General features: G+C 35.8%; 1 protein-coding gene across 2 annotated transcripts in view; it reads left to right on the top strand.

Annotated features, from left to right (window-relative positions):
- RPP40 (ribonuclease P/MRP subunit p40) overlaps positions 1–20,385 on the top strand; it is a 40,046-nt gene that overhangs the window by 14,313 nt on the left and 5,348 nt on the right. Inside the window, exons 3-5 of one of the 2 annotated variants that reach the window (XM_031946912.1) lie at positions 18,648–18,716; positions 18,836–18,931; positions 19,976–20,101. In XM_031946912.1, coding sequence (XP_031802772.1) covers positions 18,648–18,716; positions 18,836–18,931; positions 19,976–20,101 — 291 coding nt within the window. The remainder of the gene's footprint in view (positions 1–18,647; positions 18,717–18,835; positions 18,932–19,975; positions 20,102–20,385) is intronic. The other variant, XM_031946913.1, reaches the window with a different exon arrangement.

Genomic DNA, 20,385 nt, shown 5'->3' on the forward strand with positions numbered 1-20,385 from the left:
AGCAATGAGCCTTTCCAGACTTAGCTAGCCTGTTCCCTAGAAACATCCCCAGTCTTCCTTGGTAAGGACAAAGGAAGGTAGATGATATTGCTGTCTTTATTCTCAAATACATAGATACTCTGAGGCCTTTTCTGAAGGCTGCACTGTAGCTTCTGTCTCCAGCAGAAGTGGGAGCATTTGCAGAGTGGGGCATCTTGCTGACACTTAGGCTTTGTGGAATAGCCTCTGCTCACAATCTTTGCTCAAGAAAAGCTGGCTTGGGCTTGACAAATTTGCTTTGGACCCAAGACCAGACTAGGTCTTTAGGAGCCAGATTCCAAGAAAAGATTAGCAAAAAGCTGGTAGAGTTTGGGAGAAATAAACAGCACATTGCCTTGTAGAATTTGATCCTCCCTCAGGTCCACACCCAAATTAGAATCAATAGAAGTCTTGAAGTCTTTCCTCAGAAAAGACTTAATGAAAGCAGAACACAGTTGATTTGAATGTTTCCTGAACTATATATATTCAGAACGGACACAGCCAGCACTCAGCCTTGCTCCTTTCTTTACCCCGTCTCCTTTTCCATTTAAATGTACACAATAATTCTCAAAATTTAATAGTTGAAGACAATCATACCTTGGAAGCCTGGAGATTTCCCAAGCAAATACTTGCTTCTGTCCAGACTGAACATGGTTCTGTGAACTTCTTTCTATCTTATTGTACTAAGACATGAATCAACACATACAAGAAAAACTCTTCTTTCTTGAGGTGTTTGCACTAGAAATTCAGGGTGAGTGAGTTGACCTAAGACTTTGGATTTGTGTAGATTTGAATTAATGGGTGTTTTCAATTGTAACTCAATAGCTTCTTATTATACAACTTGTTTGCAATTTTATTTTCATATTTTAAGGTGTTGTGCTAGAAGCAATAGCTGCTTGAATAATTGCTTCTTAGCCATTTCACTTTCCCTGTTCAATGAAGTTGTAATGTGAGGAGCACCACTATAGTAGCAGATTAACTATATTCATAATTTTATTTTTAATTGTTTTTTAATTTAATAGAAAATAGAAAGACAGAAAACAAAAATAAAACAAAACATAACAAAGCAAAACATTGTCATGTGCCAAGCAGGATGTCAGGAAGGATTCAAAATGTAACAGTGAATTTCTAGTTCGAGAAAGGATATATAATAGTAAAATAAATTATATTCATGGGGGCCCATCTTTTCTTTGTTTCCTTGTAGATTATTCTTTTGTTCTCTGCTGTGCACTTTTTTTACTTTGTTCTTTCTTCACCTTTCATCCCCCCATCTCCTGTAAGCAGGCTATATAGTTAAGCACAGATACATTTAATAGACACACACACACACACACATACACACACACTCACTCATATCTGTCCACAGATACCCACACATATATCAATATACACATATACATAGAGCAACATGTCATACATATCTATAAACATACATATATATGTAAAGGACCAGAACTCTGGAGAAATATACTTAAGGTTCAGTATGATTGATTTAGTCCTACAACAAGGCATTAACTCAGTTGAATTGATAAGACGATGGTTATCTAGTTTTACATGTACTTAGTACTTAATATAGTTCTATATTCTATAAGAATACTTAATATAGTTCTATATTCTATAAGATTCACACCTACAATGATGTAATTATATATAATTATATAAGAATATATAAGAGCCAACAAGGACTGGACAAGAGACATTCATTCCATCTCCCACCACTGTGGTGGCTGGCCTGTTCTCCTTCATTTCTCCACTGAGACCAAGGCCTGTCTGAAGGATCTGCAGAAAGTTAGCCAGGCCCCAAATGAAGAAGACAAGAAGACAGACTGTGAAGGAGATAATAAAGAATTTGGACTTTATCTCGTGGTGATTACTCTGCTGAAATCAAGGCTGGTCTCAAGACCCCCAGAAAGCTAACCAGAACATTACATATATGTATGCATACATTTACCCAAATGTAAATATGGATCTAAAATAATATTAGTATGGCTGACATAAATTTCCTCTTAATTGAATCTTCAACCTTGACTGTGTCTAAGATCAGTGACTACTGGCTGTACTTTTTTTTCCTAATAAATTTGATTCCTGTTCACTTCTTTCCTATCTCTGCTAAATCTTCTACTTTAATTCTGCTCTGTAAGTTGCCTTGCTATTACTAAACTACCCTCACCCATGGAAAAAAAAATCTTCTTCCCCTTTGCATTCCTCTCCACTTTTCCCTCCCCGCTTATTTCTTTATAAATTTTAGGAGGGTGCTATCTATGATATCTATGTAGTGTTGCCTATTTAATCCATTCCCAGTGTATGCAGGCTTTCAGAACTATGAACCCTCCTCCTTTCGCTAATGCCTCTGTGTCTATTCTTCCCTTGCACCTCATTTGTATAAAGCTTTCTTTTCAGCTACTCGATTCCTGATGTCAATTGTAAATGTATAGTATCCATTTCCGTGTAAAAAAACAAAAAATTTGTCCATGTTAATTAAGTTCCTTTATCTTAGATATTGACTCTTATATGTTAAATTTTCTACTGAGTTCTGGTTTCATTGATAGCAAGTCCGGAAAATCTGGAAGTTCATTAAATATCTGGCTTTTTTCATGGAATATTATAGATAATTTTGCTGGATAGGATATTTTTGGTGTACGCCTGGTTCTTTTGAGTGCTGGTATGGAAGATTTCAGGACCTGTAGTCCTTTGTCCTGCACAATTCTAATTGTAGCTCCAGAATATTTGAATTGTTTTTTTCTTGTTTCTTGCAAAATTTTCTCTTTGATTTGAGAGTTTTTAAATTTGACAGTAATATTCCTAGGTGTTTTCCACAAAGGATCTCTTTGAGATAGTGGTTGGTGGATTTTTTTCTATTTCTACTTTTCCTTCATAATCTATTACTCCAGGACAATTTTCTTGGATTATTTCTTGCATTACTGTGTCAAGGTTCTTTTTTTGGTCACAGTTTTTAGGTAGTCTAATTATTATTACATTTTCTCTTATTTTTTTTTCTTTTTTCTTTTTTTTTTATTTAATAGCCTTTTATTTACAGGTTATATGCATGGGTAACTTTACAGCATTGACAATTGCCAAACCTCTTGTTCCAATTTTTCACCTCTTACCCCCCACCCCCTCCCCCAGATGGCAGGATGACCAGTAGATGTTAAATATATTAAAATATAAATTAGATACACAATAAGTATACATGACCAAACCGTTATTTTGCTGTACAAAAAGAATCAGACTCTGAAATATTGTACAATTAGCTTGTGAAGGAAATAAAAAATGCAGGTGGGCATAAATATAGGGATTGGAATTCAATGTAATGGTTTTAGTCATCACCCAGAGTTCTTTCTCTGGGCGTAGCTGGTTCAGTTCATTACTGCTCCATTGGAAAGGATTTGGTTGATCTCATTGCTGAGGATGGCCAGGTCCATCAGAACTGGTCATCATATAGTATTGTTGTTGAAGTATATAGTGATCTCCTGGTCCTGCTCATTTCACTCAGCATCAGTTCCTGTAAGCCTCTCCAGGCCTTTCTGAAATCATCCTGTTGGTCATTTCTTACAGAACAATAATATTCCATAATATTCATATACCACAATTTATTCAGCCATTCTCCAACTGATGGGCATCCATTCAGTTTCCAGTTTCTAGCCACTACAAAAGGGCTGCCACAAACATTCATGCACATACAGGTCCCTTTCCCTTCTTTATAATCTCTTTGGCATATAAGCCCAGTAGTGACACTGCTGGATCAAAGAATGTTCACAGTTTGATAACTTTTGAGCATAGTTCCAAACTACTCCAGAATGGTTGGATTGATTCACAACTCCACCAACAATGCATCAATGTCCCAGTTTTCCCGCATCCTCAACAATCATCATTATTTTTTCCTGTCATCTTAGCCAATCTGACAGGTGTGTAGTGGTGTCTTAGAGTTGTCTTAATTTGCATTTCTCTGATTAATAATGACTTGGAGCATCTTTTCATATGACTAGAAATAGTTTCAATTTCTTCATCTGAGAATTGTCTGTTCTATCCTTTGACCATTTTCAATTGGAGAATGGCTTGATTTTTTATAAATTAAAGTTAATTCTCTATATATTTGGAAATGAGGCCTTTATCAGAACCTTTGACTGTAAAAAATATTTTCCCAGTTTTTGCTTCCTTCTAATCTTGTCTGCATTAGTTTTGTTTGTACAAAACTTTTCAGTTTGGTATAGTGAAATTTTCTATTTTGTGATCAGTAATGATCTCTAGTTCTTCTTTGGTCATAAATTCCTTCCCTTCCACAGGTCTGAGAGGTAAACTATCCTGTGTTCCTCTAATTTATTAATAATCTTATTCTTTATGCCTAGGTCATGAACCCATTTTGACCTTATCTTGGTGTGACGGTGTTAAGTGTGGATCAATGCCTAGTTTCTGCCATATTAGTTTCCAATTTTCCCAGCAATTTTTGTCAAACAGTAAGTTCTTATCCCAAAAGCTGGGGTCTTTGGGTTTGTCAAAGACTAGGTTGCTATATTTGTTGACTGTTTTATCCCTTGAACCTAATCTATTCCACTGATCAACTAATCTATTCCTTAGCCAATACCAAATGGTTTTGGTAACTGCTGCTCTATATTATAATTTTAGATCTGGTACAGCTAAGCCACCTTTTATTTTATTTTTTTTTCATTAATTCCCTTGAAATTCTTGACCTTTTGTTTTTCCATATGAATTTTGTTGTTATTTTTTCTAGGTCATTAAAATAGTTTTTTGGGAGTTTGATTGGTATAGCGCTAAATAAATAGATTAGTTTAGGTAATATTGTCATCTTTATTATATTTGCTCGCCCTATCCAAGAGCATTTAATGTTTTTCCAATTGGTTAGATCAGACTTAATTTGTGTGAAAAGTGGTCTGTAATTTTGCTCATAAAGTTTCTGATTTTCCCTTGGCAGATAGATTCCTAAATATTTAATATTATCAGTAGTTACTTTAAATGGAATTTCTCTTTGTAACTCTGACTGTTGGATTTTGTTAGTGATATATAAGAATGCTGATGACTTATGTGGGTTTATTTTATAACCAGCAACTTTGCTAAAGTTGTGGATTATTTCTAATAACTTTTTAGTAGAATCTCTGGGGTTCTCTAAGTATACCATCATATTGTCGTCAAAGAGTGATAATTTGGTTTCCTCATTGCCTATTCTTATTCCTTTAATCTCTTTCTCAGCTCTTATTGTCAAAGCTAGCATTTCTAATACAATATTAAATAAGTCACGGTGATAGTGGGCAATCTTGTTTCACTCCAGATCTTATTGGGAATGGTTGCAGTTTGTCTCCATTACATATGATGCTTACTGATGGTTTTAAATAGATGCTGCTGATTATTTTAAGGAAAAGTCCATTTATTCCTATGCTCTCAAGTGTTTTTAATAGGAATGGATGTTGGATCTTGTCAAATGCTTTTTCTGCATCTAGTGAGATGATCATATGGTTTTTGTTAATTTGGTTATTAATATAGCCAATTATATTGATAGTTTTCCTAATATTGAACCAGCCCTGCATTCCTGGTATAAATCCTACTTGGTCATGGTGTATTATCCTGGGGACGATTTTCTGTAGTTTTTTTGCTAATATCTTATTTAAGATTTTAGCATCAATATTCATTAGGGAGATTGGTCTATAATTTTCTTTCTCTGTTTTCAACCTACCTGGTTTAGGTATCAGTACCTTCTATGACTTCTGTGTCATAGAAGGAATTTGGTAAGACTCCTTCATTCCCTATTTTATCAAATAATTTATATAGCATTGGGGCCAATTGTTCTTAAATGTTTGGTAAAATTCACATGTAAATCCATCTGGTCCTGGGGATTTTTTCTTAGGGAGTTGTTTAATTGCCTATTCTATTTCTATTTCTGAAATGGGACTATTCAAGCAATTTACTTCCTCCTCTGTTAGTCTGGGAAGTCTAAATTTTTGGAGGTAGTCATCCATTTCACTTAGGTTATCAAATTTATTGGCATAAAGTTGAGCAAAATAACTCCTTATTATTTCTCTAATTTCCTCTTCATTGGTGGAAAGTTCTCCTTTTCATTTTAAGACTACTAATTTCATTTTCCTCCCTCCTTTTTCTAATCAGATTTACCAAAGGCTTATCTATTTTATTGGCTTTTTCATAGAACCAATTCTTAGTTTTATTAATTAGTTCAATAGTTTTTTACTTTCAATATTTTTAATTTCTCCTTTTAATTTTAGAATTTCAAATTTAGTATTTGATTGGGGTTTTTAATTTGGTCTTTTTAGTTTTTTTAGTTGCAAGCCCAATTCATTGATCTTTTCTTTCTCTGTTTTATTCAAGTAAGCCTCTAAGGATATAAAATTCCCTCTTATTACCGCTTTGGCTGCATCCCACAAATTTTGGTATGAAGTCTCATCATTGTCATTATCTTGAGTGAAATTATTAATTGTATCTATAATTTGCTGCTTCATCCAATCATTCTTTAAGATGAGATTGTTTAGTTTGCAATTACTTTTTGGTCTATTTACCCCTAACTTTTTGTTGAATGTAGTTTTTATTGCATCATGATCTGAAAAGAAAGCATTTACAATTTCTGCTTTCTTGCATTTAATTTTGAGGTCTTTATGTCCTAATATATGGTCAATTTTTGAATAGGTTCCATGAACTGCTGAGAAGAAAGTATATTCCTTTCTATCTCCATTCAATTTTCTCCAAAGATCTAACATACCTAATTTTTCTAATATTCTATTTACTACTTTAATTTCTTTCTTATTTGTTTTGTGGTTTGATTTGTCTAATTCTGAGAATACAAGGTTGAGATCTCCCACTATTACAGTTTTGTTGTCTATTTCTTCTTGCAACTCTCTTAATTTCTCCTTTAGGAAGTTGGATGCCATACCACTTGGTGGATATATATTTAATATTGATATTGCTTCGTTATTTATGCTACCCTTTAGCAGAATGTAGTTTCCTTCCTTATCTCTTTTAATTAGATCAATTTTTGCTTTTGCTTGGATGGCTACCCCTGCTTTTTTGACTTCACCTGAAGCATAATAGATTTTGCTCCAGCCTTTTACCTTTACTCTATATGTATCTCCCTGCTTTAAATGTGTTTCTTGTAAACAACATATTGTAGGGTTCTGACTTTTGCTCCAGTCTGCTCTCTGCCTCCTCTTTATGGGGAGTTCATCCCATTCACATTTATGGTTAGAATTACTAAATCTGTATTTCCTGCCATCCTAATAACCCCAGATTATGCTTTACTTTTTCTTGCCTCCCCCAACCCTCTTTCCCCTTTTTGAACTTATATACCCCACTTGTATCACAATGCTTATCCTCTTTAGAATCCCTCCCCCCCCCTTTGAATCTTTTCCCCTCCCTTTCCTTATTACTCTTTTTCTTTTCCCTTTTCCTCTCCCCCTTTTTTAATGAGGCGAGAGAGAATTTTCTCTAAACAAATGTCAATTATTTTTTCTTTGAGCCAACTCTGATGAGAGTAAGATTCACACAATGTTCCTCCCCTTCTCTAAATTCCCTCAGATATGATAAGTTTCCTTTGCCTCTTCGTGGGATGTGGTTTCCCTCTTTTTATCCCTCCTTCCCACCTTATTCTGCCATCATCCCTTTTCCATATCTACTTCCTTTTTATATGTTATATCAGTAAAATCAAATTATACATGTATTCTTTTTGTATATCTACAACAGAAATACAATTCTCAAGAGTTCTTTTTACCTTTTCTGTATCTCTTGAGTTCTATGGTTGGAGATCAAATTTTTTGTTTAGTTCTGGTTTTTTCCTTAGAAACAAATGGAATTCATTTGTTTCATTAAATGTCCATCTTCTTCCCTGGAAGAAAATGCTCAGCTTAGCTGGGTAGTTTATTCTTCGCTGCATCCCAAGTTCTTTTGCCTTTCGGAATATCAGAGCCCAGGCCCTTCGATGCTTTAATGTGGAGGCAGCCAGATCGTGGGTGATTCTTATTGTGGCACCTCGGTATTTAAATTGTTTTTTTTTTTTTTTTTGACTGCTTGTAAAATTTTTTCCTTAATCTGATAGTTCTGAAATTTGGCCACAATATTCCTTGGGGTTTTATTTTAGGGTCTCTTTCAGAAGGTGTTCGATGAATTCTTTCAATGCTTATTTTACCTTCTGATTCTATTACATCTGGGCAGTTCTCTTTGATGATTTCTTGTAAAATAGTATCTAGGCTCTTTTTTTCATCATAATTTTCGGAAAGTCCAATAATCCTCAGATTATCTCTCCTAGATCTATTTTCCAAGGCTGTCATTTTGGCAAGTAGATAATTCATGGTTTTTTCCAGTTTGTCATTTTTTTGGTTTTGCTTGACTGATTCTTGCTGTCTCAATGAATCATTAGTTTCTATTTGTTCAGTTCTAATTTTTAAAGAATTATTTTCTTCATTAGCTTTTTTTACTTCTTTCTGTATATGTCCAATTCAGTTTTTAAATGTTGTGTTTTGCTCTGTGGAATTTTTTTCCATTTCACTAATTTTTTTTTTAGTGAATTATTTTCTTTTTCCAATTCACAGATCCTACTTTCTTGCGAGTTCTTTATCTTTTCCAATTCCCAAATCCTACTTTCTAGTTAATTCTTTATTTTTTCCAATTCACAATTCTTACTTTCCTGAGATTTTTTTACTTTTTCCAATTTGTATTTCAGGAAGTTGTTGCTCTCTTTAAGAGCTTCTCTTTCCTTTCCCATTTATCTTCTAACTCTCTTTTGAGACTTTTAATGGTCTCTTCTATGAGAGCATCATGTAAAAGAGGACAGTCTGGTGCATTTTTGCTATTTGCTGTCTCTTCAGGTTTGCTGACCTGCTGTTTTTCTGCATAGAAGCAGTCAATCGTTCTTTTCATCTTTTTATTCATGTTTTAAAGCCTTTAGGGTATGCCTCCTAGGCAAGGGGGTTACCAGCTTCCTCTGCAGAACAGGAGAGATGTAAGCCGGTTTCCGGCTCCGAGATATGGGAGTGCTGTGAGTGAGAGTTTTCCCTTCCCCCAACAGGAGGTGGAATCAGCACTGGCCGAGCTATCGGAAGTGCCCAGTTGGGCTGTGTGGGTTAGCGATTGCCCTAGGCTAGAGACTAAGGGGTTTTGAAAGTGTCACTGCCCCAGGCCAGAGCCTCTTATGAGGCTGTGGGTATTAGCAGCTGACCACAGACCGCTGATTCTATCGAAAGTCTGCCCGGAACTCTGCCCCAACATCTCTGCCCGATGCAAATCGGCCCTGCGAAAGCTCTATGGCCCCAAACCGAGCCCTCGACTGCACAGATTAGAGGCTAACCTGGGTTGTGCCCTCCTGCCGTGCAGGTTCACAACTGCCCCAAGGAAAAGCCCAGTACTGCGTGTTGGGGCTGCGAGCTTGTGCTGAGATCTGTGCTTTCACTTTCGGTTTGAGGCTCTTCTCGGAACCTAATTTCTCTCCCAGTCTACTCTGATCTCTCCCCTAGCCCTGGAACAAACCTTTTTTTGGCAAGACTGCAGATTTTCTTCAGCTGGTGAGTTGTTATAATTTTTATCTTTACGAATTGTAGCAGTCAAGACTATTTTTGAGGCTCGATATAATATTGATAAAGAGGGTAAGAGAAGAGCTTAGAAAGTCGTGTGTGCCTTCTCCGACATCTTGGCTCCGCCCCCTACATTTTCTCTTCTTGATATGTTCTCCAGGTCTGTTGTTTTTCTTATGTTTTACATTCTGTTTTATTTTTTCATTCCTTATATTCTATTTTATTTCTTGGTCTCATAGTTTTACTGACTTCTTCTTGCCCAACTCTAATTTTCAAAGAGTTATTTTCATCTTTAAGATTCTGCATCTTCTTTTCTAGTTGGATAACTTTTCCCCCCATAATTTTGTTTTTCTTGGATGATTTTTATTTTATTTTAGTTTAGTTTTTTTAGTTTTTCCTCAATGTCTCTCATTTGATTTCTAAATTTTCTTTTGAATTCTATAAATTTTCTTTGGGCAGGGAGCCATTTGCTGTTACTCTTTGGGTTAGAAGAAGCTTTTTTTACTTCAATACCCTCCTCTGAAGATGAATCCTGATCTTTCCTATTCCTATAATACATTTCTGTAGTTGGGTTCATTCTTCTTTGCTAGTTCAGGTTTTTTTTAATTTTTTAAATTTAAATTTAATTAAATTTAATTTATTAGTTAGTTGATAATTAATTAAATAATAAAATTATTTAAATTTAATTAAATTTTAAATTTTGAAATTTAATTTTTTTAAATTAGTATAAACATTTGTAATTGTGGGGGTGGGGAGATGGTTTCTTCCAGCTTCCCTTGAGCTCTCCTCTCTGACCTGGAACCCCAAACCAAAAGCTTCCCCCTCCTGCAAGTTCCTGCAGCCAGTAGTGTCCCTGCTCACCTGCCTCTGTACTCCCGGTGTGGTGGTTCCTTTTCACCCAGGACTTGGAATTCCAGATCAGCCGAGATTCCCTTGGTCTTCTTGAACTCAAATCCTAAACTTCTTAAGCAGTGGAGGGGGAGGTGGGATTGATGGTAAAAGTTTCTGTGGTTCCTGTTGAGGCTCCAGCCAGATCCAGCCCACCCTAAGGCTCCCCACTTTGTTTTTCTGCAGAAAAGGAGGTTAACTTGGAGGGGTGTGCACTTCACACTGGTTGATCCCCAGCACGGGGTCTTTCTTCAGATCTTCTCCAGTTGTACCAGGAGGATCCCTGTTCCGCCCCAAGTCTTCTTGATTTTTTCACCAGTCTATGTTCTCCCTGAGGTGCAAATTTGTTCAATTTATGGGGGAAATCCAGAAAGATAAAAATTTACCAACCTACTTCACACATCTTCCCAGAATTCTCCCACTCCATACATAATTCTAGAAAAATTTTTGTAAAATTCAAAATAAAACAAACACCTCAAACATTTCAGTTTACAAAGGAGAATGGCAAGGAAAATGTGAAATCATACATCTTACATATAACTTAATTAAAAAACAAAACTACATAATAAATTCAATATGCTACTTTAAAAGTTGTTCTGTATGTCTTTTTTCATCTGAACAGCTTTTTTTTGCATATTTCAGAGTGCTTCAATGACATTCTTTTCTTTTCTTTTTTTTAAATCAAACTAATTTTAGAAAGAACTTAAAAAAAAAAATTAAGCATGGGTACAAATACAATACAATCCATTATAATACTGGTGCTCCTCAACAAGAGTAACCCTCAACAAGAGAAATACCCCCAACTGTGCCTGGAAAACATGATTTAATTTAGATTATTTAGGTAGAAAGCAGTGGTTGAGAGGATTGAAATAGTGCATTGCCATAAGGATTTTGATCTCATCCTTATTTACAAATCTCAAAAACCCCTCAAAAAGAGAAAGAGAAAACCCTTGTAAGAATAATTAAGCAAATCACATTACCCTTGTCCTGAAATGAATTTGACTGATTCTAACTTGCCATTTTGTCTTCATACACTTTATAGCTGACACAGATGAAACTGACCAAAAAGCTGGATTAATGAACTATATAATACCAGAAAGCAGTAGACTTGACAGGTATTGGCAGAGGCAAAGGAGTGGAGTGCAGAAGCCCTTCAGAAAAACTGCCTAGTGTATTAGTGCAGTCTGATAGGGATATGGCTTGTTCCTCACTTCTACAACAAGGAAGGGAAGGAATTATATTTTCCCATTTCTGGTGGCAAATTTGGTCATTTTAATTAGATAAATTATATAGCATTCAGTCTCAATTTTTTTTTGTTGTTATTCTTTCCGTTTATTTCATTGTTGTTATCCTTGTATATTTTGATTTGACTTTTTTGCTTGCTTCATTCATTGCTTCAGTTCATGTCAGTCTTCCCTCAATTCTTTGAATTCTTCATATTTATAGTTTATTTTTGCTTCAACAATATTGCACTACAGTCATATATCTCAATTTGTTTAGCCATTTTCTGATTGATGGTATGTAGGACAGTATCGACTACAAAAGCAATCAGAGACTCTCAGAGTAAGAAAAAGCAACAGGGGCTTTATTACAGTCTTCCCAGAAAGGAATCTCCTATCTGACAAGGTGTTTATCAGTAAAAGGAGTGCAAAGTAAAAACTGCAAAACACAAGATTAAATACTCTGAATGCAGAGAAGCCTTTCCCCTCTTCCTCCTGACCCCATTGTATGGGGGAGTCCAGGTTTACATAGCAATCATGAAAATCTAACCCAGAAATAAAAGAATAAATTGCATTTAAAAGAGGTACTTAAATGCTAATTAAGAGGTTGTGGGAAACAGGAGGGGACAAATACCTTCAACTTTTTAGCTATAGCTCTATTTGTTATTATAAAGTCTCAAGTCACATTTGAGATATAGTTTAAGGCTATATTCCCATGAGAGTGTCTTCATTCAGTTAATTCCACACAATCCCTCTGCTTTTATTTATTAACCTTTGAAGACTTCTCACTCCATATTTGATACATTTCTTCAACCAGCTTATTCTCAATCCCCAATCCCTCTGGACCTACTTTGTCCTTTTTGTCTACTGGGGTCCATCCTTATCCAATTGGATTTCCCTCTTCAGGTTGCTCAATCTTTCTTCTGTGGAAATCCCAGGCTGCCACTCTCCTCTGGGTTACCCCATAACAGCATCCTGCCTTGTGGTATCTTTTCCCTTCCTCCATACTATGTGGTATTTCTCCTAATTGCACCATGCTTTTCAATCCCACTTTTCCTTCTTACAGGTAACTAACTCTTTTAGGGTACAAGTTCCTTTTAGTATTTAGCCTGCCGGCTCAGGGCATGCCCCAACCTCATGGGGTATACTCCCTTTCTCCTGGGAAATTGTGTGTTCCACCAAGGAACTTATAATGAGCCTATTCAGCATACAAATTAGGGTTTCCAACTCCTATCTGGGGTCACCCATCAACCCAATCATTTTTGTCTCTAGTAATTAGAATAGGTAACCTTTCACTAATAAAAATGTCTGTTAGCAACAATAAAATACTAAGAGAAACAGACAGATATAAAGATTTAGCAACAGATAGATGACTAGGCCAAATAATCATTTACCTACTTATTTAAGATATAATGACCATATATTTTCAGATTGAAAATGGCAAGATCTTGCATGCCTGAGTTGTGCTCATGACTTCTATTCATCACTTCCTGTGATTACATAAGCTTGCTATAAGAGGAAAAAGGAAAAATTGACATAATCATAATCAAAAACTGGTCCTTCAAGCCTTAGCCTAAGAGCACATGCATGACAGAATAAAGGATCCTTAGCTCAATTTAACAATTCCATCTTATAGTCACTCAGGAATAATCAGGTGGGTTCTTACACCACTGGGAAACTGAGTCAGAAAGATCCCACCTTAAGTGGAGGCCAAAGTTGTCCTCCCAGCTCTTGCCCAGATACTAACTTCCACCTGTAACAATTCAGAATCACGTTCCTCTGAGTAGCTTATGTCATATTCCTTCCAGATGGTGGATCACTGGCTTGATGATCCATCAGATAAACATATCTGAATTCAAAACTCCAAATAATATCAGCTACATTCCCAAAAGATTTTATTTCAACTAGCATTAATCAAAACTCTCAAGGATCTCGTATCCTAAATAAGTATTGACTATACCTCTTACATTGATAACAGTAAGAAATTCATCCTAAAAAGTTCACAGCTTAACTTCTTATCTAAGTAGATGACTTTTAAATTCAAAATTACACAAATCATCTTACTTTAAGAGGCTTAAAAACCAATCTATATTAAAACATTTTATTAAGCATGTTCAAAAGTCAAAGGCATAGACCACTGTTCTCCCTAAACAATGGGACCAGTTTTGAAATGACTCAGTACAACCAATTCACATTGATCACACATCCAAACTCACATATTCTATATCCTCATTTCACATTAAAAAAACTATCAGAATTAATAACAAAAGATTAAAGCACAGTTCATACAATTTACAAATTGCTCAATATACAATTTAGCAAGCAACATTTAACAAGCTTAAATCTATTTCACCTAAGTAGGAGATACAAATATGTGACCTCTTCAGGTTAGTTACCAGAGAACCAAAAGTTTTAACTTAAAATCAAATCAAATTCAGATTTAAATTCCTCATAACAATACTTCAATATCATTGCACGCATATTTCTAAAATCTTAAACCAGAATAAATAAGTTCACACTTTTAGCATACACTAGTTAATAGTAATTAGTTCATACAATTTCAGAATTGGAATTCCAATTTAAACACACACAGCCCCAAAATTTAAGGTGGCAGAAAATTTCCCTTTCAAGTCTGTCCACAGAATTTAAAGAATTTGGTGGACTTTAGGACCCTGGGGAAGAGGCTTGAAAACAATGCCAAGAAACTTAAAATTTTGCCTCAAAAACCCCAGAATCTGTTAAATTGTTTTAACAGTTCTCTAATTTTAACTATTTCTACAGACTCAAATTGGCCAATTCTAGGTCCACAGAAATGCCACTTTTTTTTTTCTTTCTGGTATGGCAGTTAAAAACGGTATCTCAGAACTAGCCCTTCCTCATTCTAGCTAAAAGCTATTTGCATAAGTCCAATCATGTATAAAACAAGCATTTTAAACCCCAAACAGCCAGATCTTTTCCTTTGTAAATCGTCTGACTTAGAGAAACACAGAAGACAAACATGGGCACACACACACACACACACACACACACACACACACACACCTTTTCTAAACCAATCTAGCTCCTGTTCTTCTCCCCACCTTGTTGGCCGGTTTTAAAGGCCACTTTGAATTTACACCCAATCCTCAGGGGATACACTGTTTCTTTGAGTGAGCTGGACACCTGCAGGTATTTATTCCCCATACACTTTGGTACTTCTTTCCAATTCTTCCTAAAGGCCTTTCTTCTTGGGACACCAGGTAGGTTTTTAGAACCAGCTACTTTCCTTTCCTAAAGTTCACAGTATCTTATCCTCTTTTAATGTAGGACTCACCTGATCTTATCAAAGGAATATAGGAGCCTCCTTATGGACTAGAACCTCCTAGCATTTTCCCGTTATCCAGATGACTCCCCAGTTGCTTGGCAGAAGAGAGTCCCCTTATGGGGAGAGTCTCTCCCCACCTCCATCAATTCTTGCTGTTCAAAAGTAAATGGGAGCCTTTTACAGACTCTAAATGCCTAAATTCTCCCAATCCCAATCCCACTTACCCAGATGGCTCAAGGTGTACATAAATCCATCAGTATGGGAGGCATTACACATAAGTACATAAGCACATAGCACAAGCTAGTAGTAATGTAACAAATAATATGAATCAACATGAGAATTTATACATGTCCATAAGTCCTAGAAATAGTCCAAAAGGAATCCATTGTCCATTAGTTCATGTGCCAGGAATCCAATGTAAGCTTTGAAGTAAACAATTTTTCATAACATGAAATCAACATACAGAATTATACATGTCCATAAGTCCTAAGAATAGTCCCAAAGGAATCCATTGTCCATTAGATCATGTGCCAGGAATCCAATAATTCCTATAAGCTCTGAAGTACTGCAGTGGTCTCATCAACAATTTTTCATCTCAAGGAAATCCAATGATTCTTGCTGGTTTTCAAGAATTGAAAGAGTCTCATCTTGTGTTAGGAAATCCAATGATTCATGAAGATTTTAAAAGTTCTTTTAACGGTCTCATTGTCAGCCATGCTCTTTCAGTGTCAGATGTTTCTGTCCAGCAGAATCTCTCCTCCCCTCATCAGTTCTTGCCTTTACCTGGGTTATGCTGCACAACTTTCCTGACTGATTTCAAACTTTTCTCAGCTGACTTAATTAATCCTGGACTGAATCAATCCTGTATCTTTGTTAGCCTGCTTCCATTTTTGCTTTCTCTGAGTATCTTTCTTCAGGAGTTTACTTGATCAGAGCAGGCATTTCTGAGCCAAGTCCCAGGACCACAGGAGAACTCTGAAATGCCTGCCCAAGGATTAGGTACAGGAGAGACCCCTCACGAACAGGAAATATACCCTGGACAATCCCCCAAACTGTATGCCTCCATATCAATCATAAAAAATACAATCAAGAGACTTTCAAGAGTTAAAAAAAAAAAAGCAAAAAGGGATTTATTACAATCTCACAGGAAGGGCGTCTCTCATTTGACAAGATATTTTATCAGTAAAAGGAGAGTGCAAAGTAAAAACACAAAACACAAGATTAAATAGCCTGAATGTAAAAGCCTCTGGCCCCCTAGCTTGGCATTTTCCCCCATTGTTTGGGGAAGTCCAGGCTTACACTCTAAAAACAGAAATCTATTCCAAAAACAAAAGAATACAAGTTGATAATAATGAATTCTTAATTTAAATTTTGCTAGAGAACTACTATGCAAGCAAATATCCTCAGATAAGAGAATTCAAATCCATCATTGCCTTTAAGCACATGCAACCTTTTTTTTTTTAGCTATACCTTAATTTGTTATTTTAAAGTCTCAAGTGACAATTAAGGTAAAGTTTAAGGCTATATTCCCATGAGAGTGTCTTCATTCAGTTAATTCCACACAGGATTCCACACAAGGAAGGAAAAAAGGGAGGGAAGGAAAAGGGAGGAAAGAAGGAAGGAAGAAAGGAGAGAAAGAAAGAGGGATAAAGGAAGACAGGGAGTAAGGAAGTAAGAAATCCATTATAGTGCTAATATTCCCCAACAAGAATAAGCCTGTTATTTTAGGTGTTTAGAAAAGAAACACCACATCTAGAGGATGTGATTTTAATTCAGATTATTTAAGCAAAAAACTAGTGGAAGCTGTGACTGGGAGGAAAGAAATAACACAGTGCCATAGGGATTTTGCTCACATCCTTATGGCCAAACCCAAATTAGGGTAAAAAAATTTTTATTTTTTTGTTTTTTAATACTTCCTAGAATGTGTATGCTTTGGAGGAACCTGGCTTTCCTTGCCTTTCAGCTTTTAGACCAAGTAAAATTATACCGTATCAATGCTCAGGAGACCAATTGACTGATCTGTCTGCATGTTTTACAAGTTGAATATCTTAACACAATGAGTAAGCTAACTACAGTGGCTTTCTAAAACCTTTAGATTAGCAGAATTGTTGGATTCTAAGTGCCATAGGTCAGGAATGGTCATATAAAGAAAAAAAGGGAGGAATTGTTATTGCTTTTAGTGTCTCTCTTTAGTTGAATGGGTAATTTTAAGTACTGGCAGGATCATCCTTCTTTATAGAGCTAGAGATTAGAATACTATCATTTGAATTTCAAAGGAAAATCTTTCTTTTCCCAACAGATAAATTCTAAATTAGAAGCAATTGCCAGCCAAATTTAGCAAGCATATGAAGCTTTATATCCCTGAATGGTCTTTTTTCATTTCTGTAAGTCAAAAATGTCTGCTTCTAGGAATCTTTTTCTGTTGTGAGAAACTCTTTTTTGAATATAAGGATCATTGTCTATCTTAATCCTCCTAGCACTGGTCTACTATAAAGGTATCAAACAGTAGAACTTTTGCTGACAAAGTTGCCTGCCCAGGCAGCATGCTTCACTCCGTTTCATCAGTTTCATTTTGCAGAATGGGATATATGTTGTTTGACATGTCTGACGTGGACATTTGTTTGGCTTAACTATGCATAGTTTGCTTTTCATTCTTTCCAACTCCTCCTACAAGAATTTGGAAAATGGGAAGCTGAGAAGATAAATTCTTCTTACTTGGGAAAAAAAAATTAAATTAAACAAGAAAATGCTATCTAGATCAATTGTGGCAAAAGAAGACAATGCCTTTTGTCCTTAAGTCCTTATTATATCCCTCAGGATCCAGCTTGAGTTTGTTAGAGTGTAGCAACTTGGCTTTTCTCATATTCTGGCTTTCCTTGGCACAGTTGCTATTACACATGGTCAGGTGTGTAATTTGGATTCCCATTTGGAACCCATTAACTGGGTTACAGTCATGCTAAGGATTTCATTGTATGCTGTATGCCTGTTAGAATTCTAGTGTTAACTCAATGGAATTGATACAATGCTTATTGGTTCACACATTAGAGCAAATCCTTACAAAGTGTTAAGTCACTAGTATTGATAGAAACAATGCTTACGTTAGCCACTTTTGAGAATTCACACATTAGCTCACACATTAGTTCACACTAATTTGGGAGATTTCAGGGTTCGATATGAGATATCCAAATTCACACCTCCCATAATCCCACTCTCAGAGGAGGAGTCAACCTTTGAGTTTACACCTCTAAAAGAGCATAAAAACAGCTGAGCTCAGTCAGGAGGGTTGAGTTGAAAAGATGGAGAGGGGAGCGTCAGTTGGAGATTGAGAAGCTACAAGTAGGAGTTGAGCTAGAGGCAGAAGCTGGAAGAGCTAAAAGACAAGCTGCAAGAGCTCTTGGAACCAAGGAGGGAGTTAGGCCTCTAAGAAAGCTAACTGAGCCCAAGGAAAGAGACAAGACTTAGAAGGAGAAAATAAACGTTTGGATTTTATCAGTTGGCTGTATTTGGGGTGATAATTACTCTGAACTGAAACGAAGGCTGCTTCCAGAAAACTTCCCCAAGAAACCTGCTCTCAGAGAGAACCATCAATTATTATAGAAAAGAAGAGAACACCACATATGTCTAAGCTATTTACTGTGTGATGTTTGTTTTTGTCTTCCATTTAATCCTCTCTTTGGGCTTATTTTTCTGTTACAGGTTCCTGTTATGCCCTAACATACAATACAAATATTGATCAAGACAATACTGTTGCCCTGTTACCCAATGGTAATATTTCTTTTATTCCTAATAACACCAAACTTGACTCTGGCTTATTTTCTTTTAATTGAAAGAAAACTACTTATGTTTACATATACTTCTCATGGAAATCATGGTTTGATATATAGGAAAACTAATTTTGTCCCTGGATAAGGACACTTATGAAGAAATTGGACTTCAGGGTCATCCATCTCGATACTCTGGCAGAAAAGTCATGAGATACAGTAAGTATTTATACAAAATTCATTGTGTTTTCCCCATATGCAGAAGTTGGGGGGAGGTCAATTTGTGTGGAATATTGAATATATTTTTAGATGTAGTTGATGTTTTATAGTTGGTTTTGCTGAAATTCCTTTTTTCCTATCTTTTTTATATCATTGATAGAAGGGATGGGCTTTTTGAGTAGGAAGAGAGGGAAAGAATATATTTGGAAATGAATGGGATGCCAAAATAAAAAATATGAACCAATAAATAAAGATTCCATTACTTTTTAACAAGTCAGAAGTGATCTCATATAGGCTTAAATAGAAATGCTTGTATTGATCCTCTTATTTTGTTTCAGGAAGATGAGAATTTATTTGAAGTTTTTTTGCCTCCAAAATTCCAAACTTAAGTGGATGTCATTGGCTGATAGGTTTTAAATTCAACAGCAAAAAGTAGTGAATGATATCCTAAATCTTGTCAATTAAGATATTTGTAAAGCACTCTGAAAATCTTAAAATTATATAAATGCTGGCTATTAGCTTTTTGTTGTCTTCATTAGTATTCTTAACTTTTGCCTGTTGAGGTGCTATTTTGTAATTCCCCCAGTTTTAAGATGGAGAGTGAAGTTGCTGTTAGGGGCAGTTGGATGAGAGGGTTGCTGGATAGGCTGCCTTCCCCACTTGAAGTTTGTGAGTTGGGTGAGGTGGGGCATAGAGATAGCAATTTTTGGAGTTTTGGAGATCAGTTGGAAAAAAGCCATGAGGTATGCCAGTAGAACATGATTAAACTATTGTAAATTGTTGTCTTAAATTGTTGCCTAAGCAAAGAATGAAGGAAAACTGTTGTTTCTTGGTTTCAGTCTTAGAAATATAGTTTCTCAAGAAATTTTGCTTTTGTACACAAAAGGAACACAAAAGTAATTTTTCTAGGTCTACTGAGAAGGTAAAATGATAAAGCTTTTTTGTAACTTTTTTTAAACATAAAATTTCATTGTGTTATAAATTATGTGAGATAAAAACTGTACTGTTCAATTTTTTCTTTTCTTTTTTTTCTAACTTTTCAAGTTGTTACCCTTGATTTGATGGATTCCTCTTTCAATCCTGAGTCCAAGAAGTATAAAAGAGCATTTTGGGCCTTCAGTGAAAAGAAACCACTGAAATTCAATTTCCTTCTGGCTTGGCATCATGAAGGTATTGGGAATTCACTGTGTGATGATATTGTGAAGTTGAAATTCAGTTGATAATTGGAGGGAATCAGTTGAACATTGAATAGTGTTTCAGTTCTGTGATGTGTGTATTGGGAGGGAGGAGGGAGGAATATAAATTTAGTTGGGGAAATACAGACCACATGGGATTTACCACAGCTCTGCCTCCATGGTCAGGAGAAGAAATGCTTCCAGTGCACAAAAATTATTGCTGCTTATGTGTTACAGGCTACTTTTCTAGTTAAGAGCCTACGCTGCCCATCATTCAGT

This window comes from Sarcophilus harrisii, chromosome 1 (assembly GCF_902635505.1).
Source record: "Sarcophilus harrisii chromosome 1, mSarHar1.11, whole genome shotgun sequence".
In the NCBI taxonomy this organism is placed as follows: domain Eukaryota; kingdom Metazoa; phylum Chordata; class Mammalia; order Dasyuromorphia; family Dasyuridae; genus Sarcophilus; species Sarcophilus harrisii.